Source organism: Rhinolophus ferrumequinum, chromosome 22 (genome assembly GCF_004115265.2).
Source record: "Rhinolophus ferrumequinum isolate MPI-CBG mRhiFer1 chromosome 22, mRhiFer1_v1.p, whole genome shotgun sequence".
Lineage (NCBI taxonomy): Eukaryota > Metazoa > Chordata > Mammalia > Chiroptera > Rhinolophidae > Rhinolophus > Rhinolophus ferrumequinum.
The window spans coordinates 51,258,095-51,277,471 of NC_046305.1; the positions used below are offsets into that span (position 1 = coordinate 51,258,095).

A 19,377-nucleotide genomic window follows, 5' to 3' on the forward strand; every position below is an offset into this window, starting at 1 on the left:
AGTCAATCAGAATATCTGTTAATTTTAGCTACATTCTCTATCAGATGAATGAAATGTTTGGAGGGTCCCAGATACTTTGGGGGAAGGAACTGTTGGAGTGAGACCTACCATTGTTTTCTCAATACAATGTATCTTCCAAATATAGGTATGGGTAGCAGGGAACACCTTGGCTTGCTGGGGCTGGTTAGGACAGTCCCACCTTTGCTACTCTGTATCTTTGTGTCCTTCCATTCTTTGCCAGGCTAAACCGCAATGGAAAGCATGGGAAGGGGGAAAATGGATTGCCGCAGTTTAGTCTGACCTTCGACCAGAAGGGCATTTGCTTTGGAGTACTCCTGGCTCTTCCCTCCTGAGCTTTTATTGCTGTGATCAGATTTAATACTAGAAACTTCCCTCTCGTTTTTGTTTTGTTTTCAGACAACCTCATCAGCCTTGAAAGGTGCCATCCAGTTAGGCATTACTCACACCGTGGGGAGCCTGAGCACCAAACCAGAGCGGGATGTCCTCATGCAAGACTTCTACGTGGTGGAGAGTATCTTCTTCCCCAGGTACAGACACTCGTGTCCAGGCTCAGGGCCTGGAAAAGGGGGCTTTTTCATACCACCCGCGACAGTTGTAGGGCTTCAGGTCCAGTTTAGACATGTGTCCGGTCCTTAGCCTGGTCTTAATCAGGGTGATGTAGACTCTAGAATTTGGGGAGCAGACGCTGTCCTTGGATGCCTCTGCGAGCCTCTGGCCTGTGCAGTGAGCCCTAAACAACAATTCCATGCACTTGAGAAGAGGCAGTGTTATTCCCTGTGCCCATGTTTTAATCCCAATCTTGTGCCCCTGACCCACTAAGTAACTGACTCATCTGACCCCTCTGGTCCTCTCGGGGGGATGTATTGACCTGCCTCGGGGTGAGTGTTGAGTGTCTTCCCAGCGTGGGTAAGTTCTGGCTTCTATTTGTCCCCACAGTGAAGGGAGCAACCTGACCCCTGCCCATCACTACAACGACTTTCGGTTCAAGACCTACGCACCTGTTGCCTTCCGCTACTTTCGGGAGTTATTTGGTATCCGGCCTGATGATTACTTGGTAAGCTTCCGGTTCTCATGACCCTGTGACTCTAGTGTCAGAGGGATCTTCCCGAAGGAAGACCCTCTGTCTCCGTAGCCTGGCTCTGGTTTTCCTTTAGAACAGAATTGCACCTGAAGTTGGTTTCTGCATGGGCAGCCCCTGGTATTTCTGAACTTCTTGCTCTTCTCTCTGGGCCCCAGTACTCCCTCTGCAGTGAGCCGCTGATTGAACTCTGCAACTCTGGGGCCAGTGGTTCCCTCTTCTACGTCTCCAGTGACGACGAATTCATCATTAAAACCGTCCAGCATAAAGAGGCGGAGTTTCTGCAGAAGCTGCTTCCAGGATACTACATGGTGAGGAGAAGGGAAGTGGCCGCCTGTGCTCCCCACTGCTCTCCAGGACAGAGCTGGGGAGGCGGTCTTCAGGGGGCGAACAGCGGCAGCGCCTGTCTGCGGAATAGAGTTCATCTTTGTGCTTTCCCCCCATCTCTTTGCCTGTCTGTGGCTAAAGGGGGTTTTATTCACCTGTCCTATTTTAAGGGGGTTTTGTTCACCTGTCTTTAGCCTGTCCTACCCAACGGCAAGATTCAGTGAAAATTTTGATTTCTGTTCTTAGTGCAGCTCTTAGAGTGGAAGATGAGGTTGGTTACTTCTCTCGATAGTACTCTGTCCACTTTTACTCTGACCGATTGCTTTTGCAGGTTCTGGAGAAGTTAGGGAGCTTTCCTTGGCCTCCCATCACAGCCAGGAATACACTAACCCAAGGGCTAAGGGGTCCGACTTTTTCAGCGCTGGCTTCCCTTAAACCTCTCCGGAGGAATATATCATCATGCCTTCAGTATCCTGCCTGGTTACTGTATTGGAGGGTCTGTGGCTCGGGGTGCTGGCGATGCCCTCATGAGGCGCACTGGGAAATTGTAAACAAATGCGGTGTGGGCTTACGGGCAGACCAGCCGTACCTGAAGCCCAGGTTATGGACGTGGAAGGTAGGTGGCAACGTTTGCCCTTGAGTTTCCCTGAACATCATCTGACTTGCTCTCCTACTTCTTTATTTTCATGCCCTCAGAACCTCAACCAGAACCCCCGGACTCTGCTGCCTAAGTTCTACGGGCTGTACTGTGTGCAGGCGGGCGGCAAGAACATCCGAATCGTGGTCATGAACAACCTCCTGCCGCGCTCGGTGAAGATGCACATCAAATACGACCTCAAGGGCTCCACCTACAAACGGCGGGCTTCCCAGAAGGAGCGAGAGAAGCCTCTGCCCACCCTGAAGGACCTGGACTTCTTACAGGACATCCCCGACGGCCTCTTCCTGGACGCCGACATGTACAATGCTCTGTGTAAGACCCTGCAGCGCGACTGTCTGGTGAGTGTCACGTTTCCTCCCCTCCCTCAGTCACTGAAGCAGCTGGGTGGTTCTTAGGCATCAAACCTGTGGGAGATGGGTGCTGTTCCTTCGTGCCATATGCCCCAGACTTCAGTTAGAATAATTTTTACATTAGGGCATTGCGACACCTTTGCGTTTACTTCCTCCCTGTTTATCCTCCGCACCTGCCCTGGGCCTCAGAGTCCTACATTGTTCTTACAGCCATACCAGCAGCGTCGTTTCTCAGGTCTTGGTCCTACCTGCCAAAGGCGAATTTGTATCTTGGAAGCCAGGTGCTGGTGAAGGAAATCACACAATTGTGTGTGTGGGCATCTCTACCGATGTCTGATGGCCACCTCCCCCGGGCCCTCAGTGCTGTCGTCAGTCCAGTTCCTGTTTCTCAGAGATTTCAGATGATGGGCACTCCCTTCAAACCTTTTCTTTTTTTTAGTTATAAAAACCCCACTAAATTTATTGGGGTAACGTTAGTTAATAGCATTATGTAAATTTCATATTATATAACTATATAATGTGACATCTGTACACTATTATGTGCTCACCACACGAAGTCTCGTCTCCTTCCCTCACAGTGAATCTGACCCCCTTTACCCTCTCTGTCCTCCCCCACGCCACCTTCCCCTCTGATAACCACCATTCTGTTGTCTGGATCTGAGTTTTTGTTTGTTTCTTTTGTTTGTTTTGTCAAACCTTTTTTTTTTAACTCTCATCCCCCAGCCTTGTTTCTCAACAAACCATCTCAGCTTTCTGTTCCGTGCCACCCCTCTATTCCGTTCCTGACCCATTCACCAATTTATAAACATGTCTGACCCCAACCGTCCTTTATCTCCTTTCTTCCCGACTTGGTGGCTTACCCTAGGTCAGTCCCTTTGTCTTCTAGATCCATTTCCTTTTCTCTAGGATCCTGCTTCCTACCGTGTTTCCCCGAAAATAAGACCTAGCCGGACCATCAGCTCTAATGCGTCTTTTGGAGCAAAAATTGATAATAAGACCCAGTCTTATTTTAATATAACATAACACTGGGTTTTTAATAATATGATGTGATGTGATGTGATATAATATAAACCGTGTCTTATATTATTTTTGCTGCAAAAGACACATTAGAGCTGATGGTCCGGCTAAGTCTTTTTTTCGGGGAAACATGGTAACTTGCTTCCTTTCCCTGCTCTGGCTTCAGCCTTTACTGTTTTCTTTCTACATACAAACAAGTTTACCTCTTTTAAGTTTAGGAGGATTTTTTTCAGTGCTTCCGTTTCTCCTTTGCCTTTCTCTTCCTATTCCTGCCTTAGCCCGCTGTGCCTGGCTTCTGCTCACACCACTTCAGTTAAACCACTTTCCAGTGACTACCCAGAGGCCAAATAGGCCGCCTCAGTCCTTCCTTGAATTTTCTGAAGCGTTTGGCAGTTGATTATTTCCACTTAACATACATTCTTTTGTTTTTTGAGACACCTTTCCCTATTGATTTTTCTACATCTTTGATTGTTTTTCCTCGAACTGCTTTTGTAGGATCGTCTTCCTCTGTTCAGTCCGTGGGGTCCACCCTTGCCCTTCTTCACTTACTCTGGCTCTACTCCAGGATTATACCTATTTCACTTTGGTTCCTTCGGTTGTAAGGACCAGTGACATAGTGGAGCAGAGGCTTTTTCCCAAACTGTACAGAAGAATCAGTCATGCGCGCTCTTCATCCCTTTCTCCATCGACCCACCGAAATGGCTGAGCTGCAGCACCAGAGTGAGCTTCTGGAGCTGTGGGAGTAAACCCTTCGCCCCTGTTCTGGGGTGGAGAGAGGGTCGGGAACTACAGCATACCATCCCGGCTCCTTGCTGTGACAGTATACCTGTCCTTGTCCTGCCTCTGCCGACCTCGCACATTTGCCACCCTGTCCTTTGTGTTCTGTGTTCTCGCAATACCAGATTGTACCTCCCTGCACAGAAGGTGCTGGCTCGGGCCTCCAGCCTGGCGGTGTTCCTTCCTTCCTTATGCACTTGGCCTTATTTTCTCTCCAGTTTATCCTTCACAAACTTAGGTGTGTGTCACTTCTGGCCTCCATATTGCTGCTCAGTCATGGAAGCACTTCCATTGTTGCACATAGTGGACTGTGTTGTATTTATTTTTACATTTGTTTCTTTTCTTAAATTATAATATCCTTGAGGGCAGAAACTCTCTTAAGTATCTCTATGTCCCCAAAAGCACATGCTGGGGATCCAGTACAGACTGAACTGAATTGACGCTGGCCGTATAAGGTCCTGCCACAGATCTGCTGTCACGAAGTATACTTTTACAGACCCTCCTCAGGGATTCTTCACAGCACAAATATGTATTGTTCCCTTGAGAATGTAATGCTCTTTTCATGAAGAGAGACAAGGAAAGAACAAAGAGGATCTTACGAGCTAGGCAGTGGCCTAATTTGTGTTCCTCAAAGGAAAGAAAGCTGAGGGGACGTAGATGAAGGGCGACCAGAGGAGGCTGATACGCTCTTCTGCAAGGAGTGGGCGGGACAAGGGGGCTTCTGTGGTCAGCCCTGGAGGTTCGCTCTCAAGAAGAATTGGGTCAGGAAAGCTATGAGATCCTGGAAACAATCCTCCTACCTGCCAAGGCTCAGAGCCTGGTTTTCCTTCCATTAGGTGCTACAGAGCTTCAAGATAATGGACTACAGCCTCCTGATGTCCATCCATAACATAGATCACGCACAGCGAGAGCCCGCAAGCAGCGAGACTTGGTGCTCGGCTGACACGCGCAGACCGGCCCCCCAGAAGGCCCTCTACTCCACAGCCATGGAGTCCATCCAGGGCGAGGCCCGGCGAGGTGGCACCATGGAGACCCATGACCAGTGAGTGGGCTCGGGCACCAGGAGGCAGAGCGTCGGCTGGCAGCTCTCCTCCTGAGGAAGGGGGCAGCTTCTGGGAGGAGTAGCCTAGATTCAGAACTGTCGAGTGAGCTCTCATAAGGACGGAAAAGGGAAGGAAGTCAGAGTGGGCATTCGTGGTGCAGCGGGGCAGGAGGGCTGGGCGGAATGAGGACTTTGTTTGAAGTTCACGTAGTCTTAGACGCTGCCTGCAAATTGTATTAAACTTTCCTCAAAACAACTTGTTACAGGCCTCCCTCTGGAAGGCGTCTTTCTTACCAAGGGAGCGTAGTTACGGAAGGACCACAGAGGCCCTCTGGGCGGTGTCCTTTTTAAGCTGTCTTTTCGTATGACTCAGGAAGCGTGTCTGCGTGAGCGTAACTGTAAACGTGAACGTGCTGAGGGAGTTCAGAGTTCATGGGCGGCGTTCCCAGAAGTGCCGAGGAGGGGTGATGGTAGCTCCTCGGGGTGGAATTGCGGTGGGAGAGGCAGGCACGTGTGCTTCGTAGAGGCAGCGGGCATGACACACACGGCAGAGGGGTTCCTGGCGCTGGAGCGAGCACGCGCTCTTGCCCAGTGTTTGGAAGATGGGGCGGTTACACTGAGGTCTCAGCTCCATGTCCTGCTGCGGCTCGAGCGTGGGGGAGCCTGTCCCCGCCGGCCGCAGGTGTCCTCACCATGTCCTGTCTCCCCAGCATGGGCGGCATACCCGCCCGGAACAGTAAAGGGGAGAGGCTGCTGCTGTACGTCGGCATCATCGACGTTCTGCAGGCGTACAGGTGAGTGGGCGGCGTGCGGACCCCGCAGGCCCGGTGCGTGCCGGGCACCACGCGCACGTGCTCTTAGGCGGCTTCTCAGCGCCTTCTGCCCGAGACAGGAGCAGTGGCCACAATGGGCGGCTTGCCTCGCTGGCTTTCAAACGGTGGATTGTTTCCTTGATCTTGCCTGGCTGCTGGCTTTGCACAGCACCCCCAAACACAGCCTGTACCTCTGGGGAGCTGAGTTAGTCCTCGGCAGCAGCAGGGTAGCACACACCGTCTGTTTGGCGCTGAGAAACCTGAGATGAGTCGTGCTCCACATCGGGGTACAGCTGGAAATGTGTTCCCCTTTTCCGTGGAGGGAAAACAAGGGGGTCACTGTTCTGGGAGCTGAGAGGCAGGGAGTGGTGGCGAGGGTGGAGCTGGGGACGGAGGCGCCATGCCTGCGCCTGTGAGGTGTCGTGCTCCATGAGAATGGATACCCTGGTTCACTGGTTCAGTGTTGGCCTCAGCTGTCAGTCCCCTTCCAGGCTCGCCCATCTGTTCCTCCAGCTCTCCTTTTACGGTAGATGTTCTTGTCCCTCACTTGCCAGGGGCATGTTCACTACCTTTTCTCTGCGGGGGACAGTGGACCCGCTAGAAATACCTTTGGTCTCCATGCTGAGCTGGCACTGCCCTCTGTCCTCTGGAAAGCCGGTCTAACAGTGGGAGTGCTTCCCCGGCCGCTCTCCTTTTAAGTCTTTCTAGTACCATTGCCTCTTTAGCTCCCTAAAATAAAAACTGGAAGGTTATTCACCGAAAAACTGTGTGACTGCGTGATGCACATTTTTCTTGGCAGGTTTGTGAAGAAGCTGGAGCACTCTTGGAAAGCTCTGGTGCACGATGGGGTGAGTAGCTGCCAGCTCGGGGCTCCCCCCCCCCCCCCCCCCCCGCCTCCCTGACTTCTGAAGTGCCCTCTCAGTGTCTGTCAGTTCGCTCGCGGGCTCTGCCCCTGCAGGGCCTCTGCCCTTGGCCTCGAGGCCCTCTAGCCGGGCCTCCCGTCTTGACCTGCCGCCATCTCTCGTGCTCTGCAGGACACGGTGTCGGTGCACCGGCCCGGCTTCTACGCGGAACGGTTCCAGCGCTTCATGTGCAACACAGTGTTCAAGAAGGTCCCCTGTAAGTGGCTTCTGCCAGGTGGCCCCCAGTGGCTCCTTTACGCCCGGAGATGGGGGGCAGGGCACCTCTGTCCAGAGGCCTCTCCTGCTCTGCCCACGTCCCGTGAGAGCTGCTGTCCGTCCTTATGTCAGTCTCTGTCTGTCCCAGTCGTTTCCGAGTTGCTGCTTTCCCCTGGCTCTCCCTACGTGTGTCATTGAGGTGAGGGGCATTTCTGGGAAATTGGCGGGATTGCAACACGTGTAGTAGTGGGTGTAGGAGCCGTGCCGCAGGCTGAGCTAGGCAGAGCAGACTTCTCTAGACAGGGATTGCAAGGCTATCACGTGTTCTGTTTTCCGGTTACGTCTCCCGTGCCCAGGAGCTCTCAGACTAGGACCAAATGGCTGGAGAAGCACTTACTGATTTCTGCTTGGCAGCTGTGCTTGGTGTCTTCCCTCAGCTTTCTTTGTTGGGAAGTGCCAGTGTTCTTCTTTCCAAACCTTCCATGCTGCTGCCACGGGTAAACTGCAGCTCCTCCCTCCCGTTTCCTCCTCCTGGCCTCCCTCAGGGAGGCGCACAGCCCCAGGCGTGCCACCCAGTCTTAAGAAACATGGGAAAGTCCTTCGGAGTCTTTTCAGAGTGATACAGGGACAGTGTAAAGTATTGTAATAGTGCTGTGTGCATGCGTCCTGTGAGGACAGAGAGCGCAGGGATCGTCTGTGTCAGGCTGAGTGAAGGAGCCGCGAGTTACAGAAAAGTGACCATGGCCCTGGGGGAAGCAGGCCGCTGAGACGGCGTGTAGGTGGGGCCAGGCGTGTGTCTCCTCCTCTGGCTCTGCTTCTTCCAAACCAAAGGGAACTGAGATGCCCCTTCCTCCGCAGAGCAGCTTGTAGAGCCCGTCTTTGTGGACGTTAACCCTTCTTCCTGCTTTGCAGAAGAACAGCTTTGGGTTTGTGTGGGGGATGCTAGCAATCTGTATCTGTGTCTTGGTGATGGTGTCCGAGGTGAGTGCTAAGTAGGCTCTCTCTCTCCCTTTTGAAGTGAAGCCCTCTCCTTCCAAAAAGTTTCGATCTGGCTCATCTTTCTCTCGGCGAGGAGCCCCCAGCGGCAACTCCTGCATTACTTACCAGCCATCGGTCTCTGGGGAATACAAGGCACAAGTGACAACAAAGGCGGAAGTGGAGTCAGGTCAGAGCCAGGGCTGGGGTCCCCATGTGAATGGGCGCTCCTCCCTCCCTTCTGGTCCTCATCCGCCTAGAACCTCTGCTCTCCATTCCTATCAGGAAACGCCAAGTTGCTACATAGTTTTCACTATATTCCCCCTACCCCACTTTCTCTTCTCTGTTGTTTATTGATTTTCTTCCCCTTTCTTTTTTCCAGGCGTCCACTTGGGTCGTCCTGATGTTTTACCTCAGACTCCACCTTTGGAGAAAATCAGTGAGGTCTCGGCTATTCCTGACCCCTATTTCTCACCTGTAGTGGGAGAAACTTTGCAAATGCTATCTACAAGGTTGGTTCCTTGGCTCTTTCTCCATATAATCTTCTCATCTCTCTCTTCAGGTCCTTGGGAACCTCTGTAACTCTGTTTTTTCCCAGAGATTGTTGTTTGTCTTTGGCTCTTCACTAGATTTTTTCAGGTTCCCCTTCCTTAGAACTCATCTTTAGTGATTTAGAAAAGTGTGTCAACGTCTCTGCTTCCCCCAGGAAGCCTTCGTGTGTAGACTTTTCTGGTATTCAGTCAAAAGACCCCAACTAACCCTTCACGTCCTGGTGAGTTAGTAGGTGCGCGTTCCCAGTTTAGGATTTAAGGCTGGAGAGATTTCCTGGGCACTGAAGACAATGAACAGTTTTTCAAAAGAAGCCAGTGGAAAGATTGTGACATAATTTTGTTACCTGGTGTGTTAACCTAGTACATCATCATAAATAATCCCCATACTTAGAGGCTTAGAGTAATATACGTCATGGTTTCTGTGGGTCAGGAGACCGGCTGCAGCTCAGCCAGGCCCTGTGGCTAACGGGCTCTCAGAAGGTGGTGGTCAGGCTGTTGGCCAGGGCTACGGTCTCATCTGAAGGCTCAGCTGAGAGTCTTCATTTCTGAGCTCACTTACGTGGCAGGACTCAGTTCCTTGTGGGTTGCGGGCCCGAGAGCCCCAGCTCCTTGCTGGCCGTTGGCTGGGGCCTCCCTCAGTTCTTTGCCACGTGGGCATCTCCATAGGGCAGCTCAGTCAGCTGGCTTCCCTCAGTGAACAGGCAGGCGGGGGAGCTTGCACCTAAGCTGAAAGCACAGTCTTTTTCACCGAATCTCAGAATTGACATCTTACCACCTGCACTGCATTCTGTTCACTGAATCTAGCCCACACTCAAGAGGAACGCATTGGTTACATAGGGGTGCGAAGCAGGGCTCATTGGGGGCCATCTTAGATGTCGCCCAGCGCAGTCCACCCTCTGGTCCCCAGTGATCCACACCCTTTTATGTGCAGGAAATGTTCATTCCCTCCTGTGTCCTCCAAAGGTTGGATCCCATCACAGCGTCAGCTCGCAGTCCAGCATTTTGTCATCTAAATTAGCTCCAGGTTTGGGTGAGCCTCCCAGGTATTTTTCCTGGAGTGCCATTCCTCTCAATCTGTGGACCTATGAGACTAAAGAGACAAGCTGTCTTCTCACCATACACCCAGCAGACAGTGGTGTACAGACATCAGGTAACCACTGTACACAGTCCCGCATGAAACGGGGAGAATGGAGGCACAGAGGATTCACTGAGCCATAGCGACCCAGAGTAGAACAAATGTTTGGGGTTGGTTTGATCGGGCCTCAGCATGGGAATAATGCTCCAGGGCTCTTGGCTCTCCCCTTTGGACTCTTGGTTTTGCCTCCTGAGTCTTCCTTTTCCGTGAAAGCTAGAATGTGTGTGCAGCTGAGTATTCTCAGCCTGCTTATATTACTGCCAGTAGAATTGGGGGAGAGGGGGGTCCAATGGTCTTTCATTTTGCACTATTTCTGTTCCTTTCAGTCCAAGCTGGTAATGTTTCTGCTGATAGAATACTTTCAAAGATTTTGTGGGCTTCCTATGAATCTCATTGGGATTTATTCCATTACATGAAAGCCACACCCACAGATACCTTCTTGATAAGCCCTCTGCTTATGCTTCCTTAGAGACCCTGTTGCTGAGAGGATCTGTGAGACATACCCTTAATCTTTTTTAATATTTTGAATGGCCTTTTATTTTTTTCCTGACTGAACAGTGCTCTTAAGCACCAACTTTGATTTTTCTGAGGCCTTAAAAAAATGTTTTACAATCATACCCTTGGCTTCATCTTTAGACCACATTTTCCTGGCATTGCCCTGGATTTTATCCTCACTTAGAAGCCGTTGCTTAATTTTAACGTTGTTTGCTATGTGGAGAGGCTCAGAATTTTCAAAACCATCAAATCCTGGCTTCTTTTTGTTTAATAGTCCTTCCCTTAATTTATGATTTTTCTCTCATACTTTACTAGAAGCATTAAGAAACCAGGCAGCACTCTCAGGACTTGCCTTGGAAACCCAGTGTATTAGGCACATACGGTACTTTCCACACAACTGCAGGTGACATTGTTGCTAAACTTTGTTCCAGTACATCACAAGGATCCCCGTTCCTTCAATTTCTAATAAGATTTTTTTCTGTCTCACTTTCCTTTCAGTCCTCACGGGCAACCCCCTTAAAGTTCAAAATTCTACAGTATATTCAGGGCACTTTTAAAACTTTTCACTAAAACTCTCCTCAAGGTCCACTTCCCTCTTCCAAAGCCACTTCCACATTTTAGATTTTTATTACAGCAGCACTTCATTTCCAGGGACAAAAATCTATATTATCTGTTGTTGTGTGACAACTTACCCCAAACTTAGCAACTAAAAACGACAAATTGATCATCTCGTATTTTATGTGGCTTAAGAATCTAGGTGTGGCTGAGCTCGAGGTCTCGGGAAGTTACAGCGGGGGCAGGGGTCTAACCTGAAGGCTCGCCGAGAGGGTCAGCTTCCAGGCCCACGTCTGTGGCTGTTGGCAGGATTCAGCAACCTTCCTTGCAGGCTGTTGGACCCAGGGTGCAGTCCCCTGCTGGCTGTTGGCCAGTGGTACTCCCTCAGTTCCTTGTCACACGGTCCTCTCCATAAGGCAGCTCACAGCATGACAGCCGGCTTCCCTCGGAGCAAACGAGTGAGAGAGCATGTGCCTGCGGGGAAGCTGTGTCCGTCTGTCACCTGATCTCAGAATGGACATCCTATCGTCTGTACCGTACTCTGCTCACAGAAAGTCACGATAGGCAGCCCTCACCCAAGAGGAGGGAGTTACACAGCGGCGTGAATATCAGGCAGCAGTGGCCCTTGGGTGCCTGCCATGCCTTGAGATTGAAGACAGAAGAGGAGGGTATTAGGAAATATCTTACGGTGTTCAAGAAACTAAATAGTTAATTAAAACAATGTGCTTCTAAGTCTAGCAGCTTCTTAGCCTCTTCTTGCTGAATCCTGAATTGATTCTGAAGTGAAATACAGAGCAGCAGTATGATATTTGACTTGAGAGTCCTTTTTCATTTTTATCTTCTAATTCGTTTCTCTACCTCCATTTTTTTCTGTTAGTTCAACCCTCTTGGAAAAGCTTGAAATTGAAGAGTCAGAGTTCACCCATGTGAGTGGCGGGGGTATGGGGGCGGTGGGTGCTGTAAGGGTATAAAGAGGAGGCACTGAGGGGCTGGCACGAGGTGTTAATTGGCAAGGTTAGAGGGACTGGCTGCCTTCCAAGCCTTGCTTTTTTAAATTCTGTGTTTGGTACCTTGTACCATGTTTCCCCGAAAATAAGACCTAGCCGGACCATCAGCTCTAATGCGTCTTTTGGAGCAAAAATTAATTTAAGACCCGGCCTTGTATTATATTGTATTATATAAGACCCGGTCTTATATTACAGTAAAATAAGACCAGGTCTTATATTAATTTTTGCTCCAAAAGATGCATTAGAGCTGATGGTCCGGCTTAGTCTTATTTTTGGGGAAACATGGTACTTGGAAGTTGAGGCTAAAACAGAAGGACACGTCTTAACTCTGCCTGCCAGGGGGAAATGAACTTGACTTCCTTTCGTACCTCCTTGTCTCCTATTCGTCATCCTTAACTTTATACCCTGTCCCTTCTCAGTGAGCAGAAGCCCTCAGAAGACCTGGAACAAGATTCTGCCGTCTTTCTGACCCCAGGATGTCAGCCCTCACTACAGCAATGCTGACACTTCTTCTTGGTCATCAGACAGGATGTGAGGGAGGCTCGGGGAGCTGGCCCTCTCCTTCCTGAAGACGAGCATCTCCTCCTTCCCCGTTCGCATGCATGGGCATTGGTGCCTCGGGCAGCCTCGGACAGCAGCGTCCCCTCCCTCCGGAGTTGGGTGGCACGAGTTTTCTCAGCGGGCCAGCCTTGGTGCCCACAGTGAATTGTTTTCAACCCCCATTCTTCCTGCTGGAAGAGGGGTGGCTGGATTTGGTGGTTTTCTTCCCCCTCATCTACCTTTCACCGGGAGCTGGATTCTTAATTTCCTCAGGACAGACTGGCTGGCACATCCCCACCGTCGCTCAGCCCCCTGTAACCTTTGTAAAGGTTTTTGGGGGAGTGAGGGTGTTTAACTATCTCCCAACCTTCTTTCTTTCCTTAAAAAGGGAAAAAAAAGTAGTGCACAGCACACAGTTTTCAGCCAGGTTCACATTAAAACTCCACATGTTGGGGAGAAGCCTAGTCATAGGGTTCCCTCAGAAGAGCCCTGCTGTTTGAGAAACCAGTGTGGCGATCGCTCGGCCTGGAGCAGCTCCTCTTAACTCCTCCTGTCTCGATGAATTTCTTAGGGCTGAAGGAATGGAGAGAGTGGGGCATCGCCAATCTTCACCCCTTTTGTTAAAGCAGTGGGGCAGTCATAGGGCTAGGAGATGAGGGCCCTTCCTGGCACGACCCTCCTCACTGCCAGCCTATGACCACTCTTCCTGTTTTGCCTTTTGAAATGTATTCTGGTGGTTTTTCTATATGTGAAGACTTATCAAATGAATTTTCAATTCTTTTCCAAAGGAGATTTCTTCCTTGCTCTTGCCACCTTTTCCAGCGGTGTTCTGCTGTCTGTGGAACTCAGGTGGAGGGGGGACACCTGTTTGTGGAACGGGCGGCCCACATCTGTGAGGCCACAGACTGTCCTCGGAAGCGCACGGGAGCCAGCAGAGCTTTGCCTCGCCGAGGTCATTGCAGTGCCACATGCTCTGCCCTTCTCTTCGTGCAGAGAACTTGGAAATGGGGATGTCACCCCTCTCCCTCCATCTCCGAGAGCTGCAGTTCTCCATCTGATCTCCTCCTCTCCTGTTGGGAGGAAGGGGGCCTGGCTTCTCAGGCAGATTGTTGAATTCCTGTACTCCCCCCTCTTCGTCCCACCCTACCGTGATAGTAGGTTAGCCCGAACCCCAAGTAACTGTCTATATTAGACACCCCCAGCCAGTTTCTGGCTGCTTGTCTTTGCTGCCATGTTCTTTTTTACAAGAAGGAAAGAAACAATTCTTGCTATTTTTTTTCATAATTTACTATTTATGATGTATTTAAGTGTTTTATTCAGGACACAGTTCTGTACGGGGTGGGAGGGGACATTCGAGGGAGGCTGGGTCTTAGGGGAGGAAATGGGAAATCAACATTTTTATGAAATGTCACTATTTGCCTCTACTTTGTATTGTTCAGAAATGGCAAATGCAATATAAGTGATAAATGTATGATTTTAATGTATTAAACTTTCATCCGTTGTTTAGACCTCTCGTTTCCTCCTGGTTCTTTTTTTTCACATGCCATCTGCTCTGCCCTCCTACCCACCACCCAGGCTCAGTTTTGTTTTCCTCGCTCTGAACAAAACGCTGCATCCTTTCCGTTCCCCTTGCTCTGGCTCCAGCCTAACTCAGGCTGAGAGAAATGGTTTTGTTCCCTTCCAGCCACCCCCTTCATCTGAACTGAAACACACAGGAAAAGCTGTGCATGAATATGAAAGGAATTGCTGTAGGCCTGTTGCCTTGGTTGCAAGCCACCAAAACTGAGGGATTTGGGGGCCCAAAGCTCCAGAGGAAAGGAGAGGAACTGTGGGAAACGCCAGCTGGAGATTGGTTGGCCCTCGGACTCTCCCTTCCTGCCTTGGGGCCCTGGGTCTCCCTCAGAAAGGCAGAGAGACTGCTCCCCTCACCTGTTTCTCATGTGAGGTTGCAATTAGCACTTTTACCGTGATGGGAACTAGACAGAAAGGGATGGGGCGGGGCTGGTCTCAGGCTTGTGGGTGGGGGAACTTTGGAGAGAAACAAGTTAACTAAATACTGCTCCTTTGCACAGCACTCTTTTCTGTCTTGTTAAGGGCATTCTGCAAATACCCATGCAGCAGCTAATGAGCAATGCACTGGGCAGTCAAAACAAGTGATTGACTTGCAAGAGTTCACAGGGTCCAGGAGGAGCGTGTGTGACACGTCTGCCAAAATGACCTAGATGTGATCCAGTTAAGGGTTTCAGTTCCCTGAAAGAGAGATGCGGAACGTAAAGGTGGAAGAAAATTCAGGGTTGCCGTGGGCGGAGGTGTTGGGGAAAGTTGCACTTGAGCAGGAGGGCTTAGGGTAGAGCGGTCTGTTTTAAAGAACAAGGCGGAGCCCGCGGTGAGCACCATGGTGGGGGGAGACCTGCGTGCAAAGTTGATCAGAGTGGATAGAAAAGGCCGAGGGGTTAGGCTATGATAAACTAGGTGTATGGCGATGTGGGCCCAGGATGCTGGTGGCATCAGTTAGAGGCTAAGGGAGAACAGATAGTAATAAGCAAACAACTTGATGGGATGTCACTGGAGTGGGAGGAATTGGGGTTCTTAGAGTGTTGAGTTTGAGCCACAGGCTGAGCCCTACCTTAGGCTGCAGAAGGAGAAAGCTTCTTCCCTAATAGGAATTGAATCTGAACATCTTTTAGGCATAAATGGCCTTTCTGCTATCCTTGCCTTGTCATTCCCTCTTCAATATACTCATGTAGCTGCTGAGAGCAGTGGACACCCTCACGGTCAGAGGGCGCCTCTAGTGCTGAGAAGCAGCTACTACTTGTACTGTAGCTCCCCAGCAATCTGCCCGTGCAAGCAGGGCCTGTGAATTAAAACTTACGTAACTGAAAGTTAGGGAAATCAAAATGGTAGGATAATAAAGCTGGAAATCCTGGCCCAATGTTTTAAGCATGTCCATCCCAGCTGTTCTGAAAGTTCTTCACCAGAGTTGGCGTCTCCTTCATTCTTTAAGCGGAGATTTGCCAGTTAAAATAGTAGATTCCAGATGAAGCTGTGTATTCTTTAGTTTTTCAAGGACACAAGAAGCAGGCCAATATCGGCTGTAAAATTATCTTTTAAAAGTCCTTTGTCAAGCATCTGCTTGCTGTTCCTGAACTGTCCCTCCCCCCCCCTTTTTTTCCCACTTTTTACTATCGATATTTCCAAGCTAAAAGTAAGGTAGTATGGTAAACCACCGTGTACCCATCACCCAGCTTCAATCATCACGAATAAGGCCAGTCTGTTTCATTTATACTTTCTACCCACCCCCCTTCTCTCTCTGCCTCCAAAGAATTAAGTTAAAATAAATCCCAGATATAATATCCTTTCATCCATAAATACTTCAACATATAACTCGAGATAACATTATAACACCTTAAAAAATTAATAATTGCTTAATACCAAATATCCAGTTAGTGGTCAAAGTTAGCCAGCTGCCTAATGAATTTTTACAAACACACTATGCACAACATAGTGACGTTTCCGTCAAGGGCGAACTGCATATCCAACGATGATGGTCCCATAGGATTGTCACGGAGCTGAAACAGTCCTACCTAGTGCATCAGAGCTGTCATACTGTAGCGCGACGCATTACTCACGTGTTTGTGGTGACAACAGTGTAAACAGATCTGCACTGCCAACTGTATAAAAGGATAGCACATACAATTATGTACAGTCTGTAATACTTGGTAAGCAACTATATTATTGGTTTATGTATTTAGCTTTGTTGTTTCAGAATGAACTCTCTGCTTACTAAAAATAAGTTGGCTATAAAACAGTATGCCACGTTATGTCATCTGTACCCTCACTCACATCTCATGTTTACTGTGCCTCTTGATCCCATGGTTTTCTCTGGTGCCTGATTTCATCTCGTGTTGCTTTGTACGGTGACATGCTGTACAGGCGTGTAGCCCAGGCGCGGTAGGCTGTCCCATACAGCCTAGGTGTGCAGTAGGCGACACCATCTAGGTGTGTGTACGTGCACGCTGTGATGGTCGAACGACGAAATTGCCTAATGACGCATTTCTCAGAACGTATCCCCGTGACATAACTAGTGGTTTTGTTGTTTGTTTGTTTTTTAACCCCATTCTTGAACTCCAAGTTTTTGCCCCAACCACCCGACCAAAACATCTTTTATTAAGATCGCTGATGCCATCCATGTTGCTAATTATATCGGTTCTCATCTTACGTGGCATGCCAGCAGCATCTGTCAGGATGTTACTCCCTCCTCTTTGAAACATTTTCTTCACTTCGCTTCTGGGGCACTACTTTCTCCCTACTGTCCTTATCACGCTGTGCTGCTCCCTTTCCATCCTCTTTTCTGGTTAATCCTCTTCTCGCTAACATCTAAATATTGAAGTGGTCCAAGGCTCAATCATAGAACCCCTTCTTTTAGTCTACATTCACTAGGTAATTTTTTAAAGTCCTTAGTGGCCTTAAGACCCTGTATAATTTGTCCAACTGCCCTGTCACCTCAGGATCTAAATGCCATATAAGTGTCACAAAATTTCTTATCTGCAGCCCACACCTTGTTTTCTGAACTGCAAACTCATATCCACCTGCTTACTTGACATCTCCATCCAGCTGTCGAACAGGCATCTTGAACCACCATGTCCAAAGCTGAATTTCTGGTACCTGCCCCTTCCAACCCGTCTTGGGAAAGAGTGACTCCATTCTTCCAGTTCTTGCATCCTCCATCAAATACATTGGCAAATTCTATCAGTTTTATGCCTTATGATATACTCAAAATCCAACCACACGTCACCATTTTCACCTCTTGTTACCACCCTAGAATAAGCCACCATCATATTGTGTTGATTACTGAGGTAGTCTCCTACCTGATCTATCTCCCTCTGCTCTTTCCCCCCCCCACAGTCTGTTCTCAATGCAGCAGCCAGAGCGACCCTGTTAAAACATTAAGTCAGATCCTGTCACTCTTCTTGAAAACTTGCCAGCAGTTCCTTATCTCGCTCAGAGTCCTGGAAATGATCTATGAGGCTGTACATGATCCAACCTCTTTACTCCCTTTGCCTCTCTGGCCTCATCTCGCTCGCCCTCTCCCTTTACTCCAGCCTTTACTAGTTTCCTTTTTCTTAAAGTACAGTCCTGCCTCAGGGCATTTGCACTTGTTCTTTCCCCCAGGTAACCTTCAGGTTTCTGTTCAAATGTAAGCCTTCCTTAATATCCTGTTGATATAAAAAAGAAACCACACTCACCCTGGTTTCTTTTTTCCACAGGGCTTATCATTACTTGACTTACTGATTTATTGTCTGCCCTTTCCCAGACAATGTAAACTCCATGTGGGCAGGACTTTGTTTTGTTCCCTTGCAAGTACCCAGAACAGTGCCTGACCCACAGGTAAATGAATGGTTTTAGTTACTGCTTTTTTTAAATTTTTTATTAGAGAGCTCTTGTTTTACTGAAATGTGATCCAATCAGATTTCATCTTTTGTGTGCATGTTGCAACTCGCATATCTCCTAATTAAAAAGCTTCTGACATAGTAGTTCTAACAAGACATCTTCTCTATTTAAAGACTTAGTTCTCCATTCTGTAGGTTGAATCAAATCAATCTTATAGGACTTAATTTTCACTATCTCATTTTTTTTTACGGCCATTATATTTTGTATTCTTTGCAATATCTCCATGGACTTTTAAAAGTATAGTAACTAAAAACTGGTCACAATCTGTTAAATGACTAAAGCTGAGACAGTGACACCTCCCTGCATAGATATCATACATCATGTTTTCCCAGAACAGTGATGATGGTTTTCATTCAGTTGGGTTGAATGTTTATCTTCATTTACTTATCCATTTAGCATACTGGCTTGTAATTATCCCTGATGTTCAACTTATCTATGGAGTTGCTTCACCTGATTCACCTAGAGCATTTTTTTGTTGATGAATTTTGTATTTTATGAAATACTCTTCTCTTGACCTGAGTTTAGCTATTTGTGCTGATTTCTCTTTTATACATTAATCTAGCTACACATGCTTTCTTTTATTACTATTGCCTGATATATTGTTTTTTCCTGTTTTTATCTTTTGTCTCTTAGTGTGGCACAGCTCTAGTTATATTGGGTAGCTGTTTTTTCTTTTATTAAAACAACGAATTCTTGTTTTAAAAATATTTTGGTTATGTTTGAACTTGGCACTATTTTTTCTGTGCTTTCTCATTTTGTTTCCCCTTGCCTATCTATAGTTATATTGATGGTTTTTCTCCCCCCTTTAGTGATATGGATATTTTACTTACACAATCTCTAATGGTTACCAATAACTTTTGAACATATCCGTTGAAACGTTACCAACATCTAGGAAATATCTACAATACTCCTTTCCCCTGTCTCCAAGTTTGTAGTTCTGTAGCCATGCTTCCCTCCAAGACAGACACCTGGAATTTCCAGTTTTGCGTGTGTGTGTGTGTGTGTGTGTGTGTGTGTGTAGTAGAAGGTAGTCCAAAGCATTTTTAAATGTTATTCTCTTTTAACAAACCAAAATAGTTTACTAGTTTTGTCTCCCATTCTTTGGGAGATTAGTTAAAATCATTGTTTTGTCAAACTTTTTCAGGGCTTCTACGGTATTTCAGTACAGATATTGAGCTCAGGAAGCGCAGCTATCGACACCTTTCCTGCCCTAATTAAATGGGACAGATACACAAGTAAATGCAATTCAGAGAATTAAGGGCTCACTTAGATGAACAAAGTGCTATGGCAAACAGAGGGAGCTGGGAAAAGTGATCCCACCACATTTTGAAAATGACGGCACTGGAGCCGATGCATCCACAACACTTTCAAAGGCTCCTCCATAGCTTCTCTTAGATCCCGTCAGCTGAGAACTCCAGAGAACTTGAATGGCCTGCAAGGTGAAGAAGGGACCCTCCTTTTTGGGATT

At 48.3% G+C, this 19,377-nt stretch overlaps 1 protein-coding gene across 4 annotated transcripts in view; it reads left to right on the plus strand.

The window, feature by feature from the left end:
* The window catches only part of PIP5K1A (phosphatidylinositol-4-phosphate 5-kinase type 1 alpha), a 32,594-nt gene extending 18,640 nt beyond the window's left edge, over nucleotides 1-13,954 (plus strand). For 2 of the 4 annotated variants that reach the window (XM_033092099.1, XM_033092100.1), the window contains exons 4-15: nucleotides 418-548; nucleotides 958-1,075; nucleotides 1,258-1,410; nucleotides 2,123-2,422; nucleotides 5,065-5,270; nucleotides 5,981-6,064; nucleotides 6,882-6,930; nucleotides 7,117-7,201; nucleotides 8,219-8,365; nucleotides 8,558-8,687; nucleotides 11,789-11,837; nucleotides 12,338-13,954. In XM_033092099.1, the coding sequence (XP_032947990.1) occupies nucleotides 418-548; nucleotides 958-1,075; nucleotides 1,258-1,410; nucleotides 2,123-2,422; nucleotides 5,065-5,270; nucleotides 5,981-6,064; nucleotides 6,882-6,930; nucleotides 7,117-7,201; nucleotides 8,219-8,365; nucleotides 8,558-8,687; nucleotides 11,789-11,837; nucleotides 12,338-12,340 (1,455 nt within the window). In that variant the 3' untranslated portion in view covers nucleotides 12,341-13,954. Of the gene's footprint in view, nucleotides 1-417; nucleotides 549-957; nucleotides 1,076-1,257; nucleotides 1,411-2,122; nucleotides 2,423-5,064; nucleotides 5,271-5,980; nucleotides 6,065-6,881; nucleotides 6,931-7,116; nucleotides 7,202-8,218; nucleotides 8,366-8,557; nucleotides 8,688-11,788; nucleotides 11,838-12,337 lie in introns of those variants that run through there. The other 2 variants (XR_004421497.1, XM_033092101.1) reach the window with 2 other exon arrangements.
* Nucleotides 13,955-19,377: the final 5,423 nt, after the last annotated feature.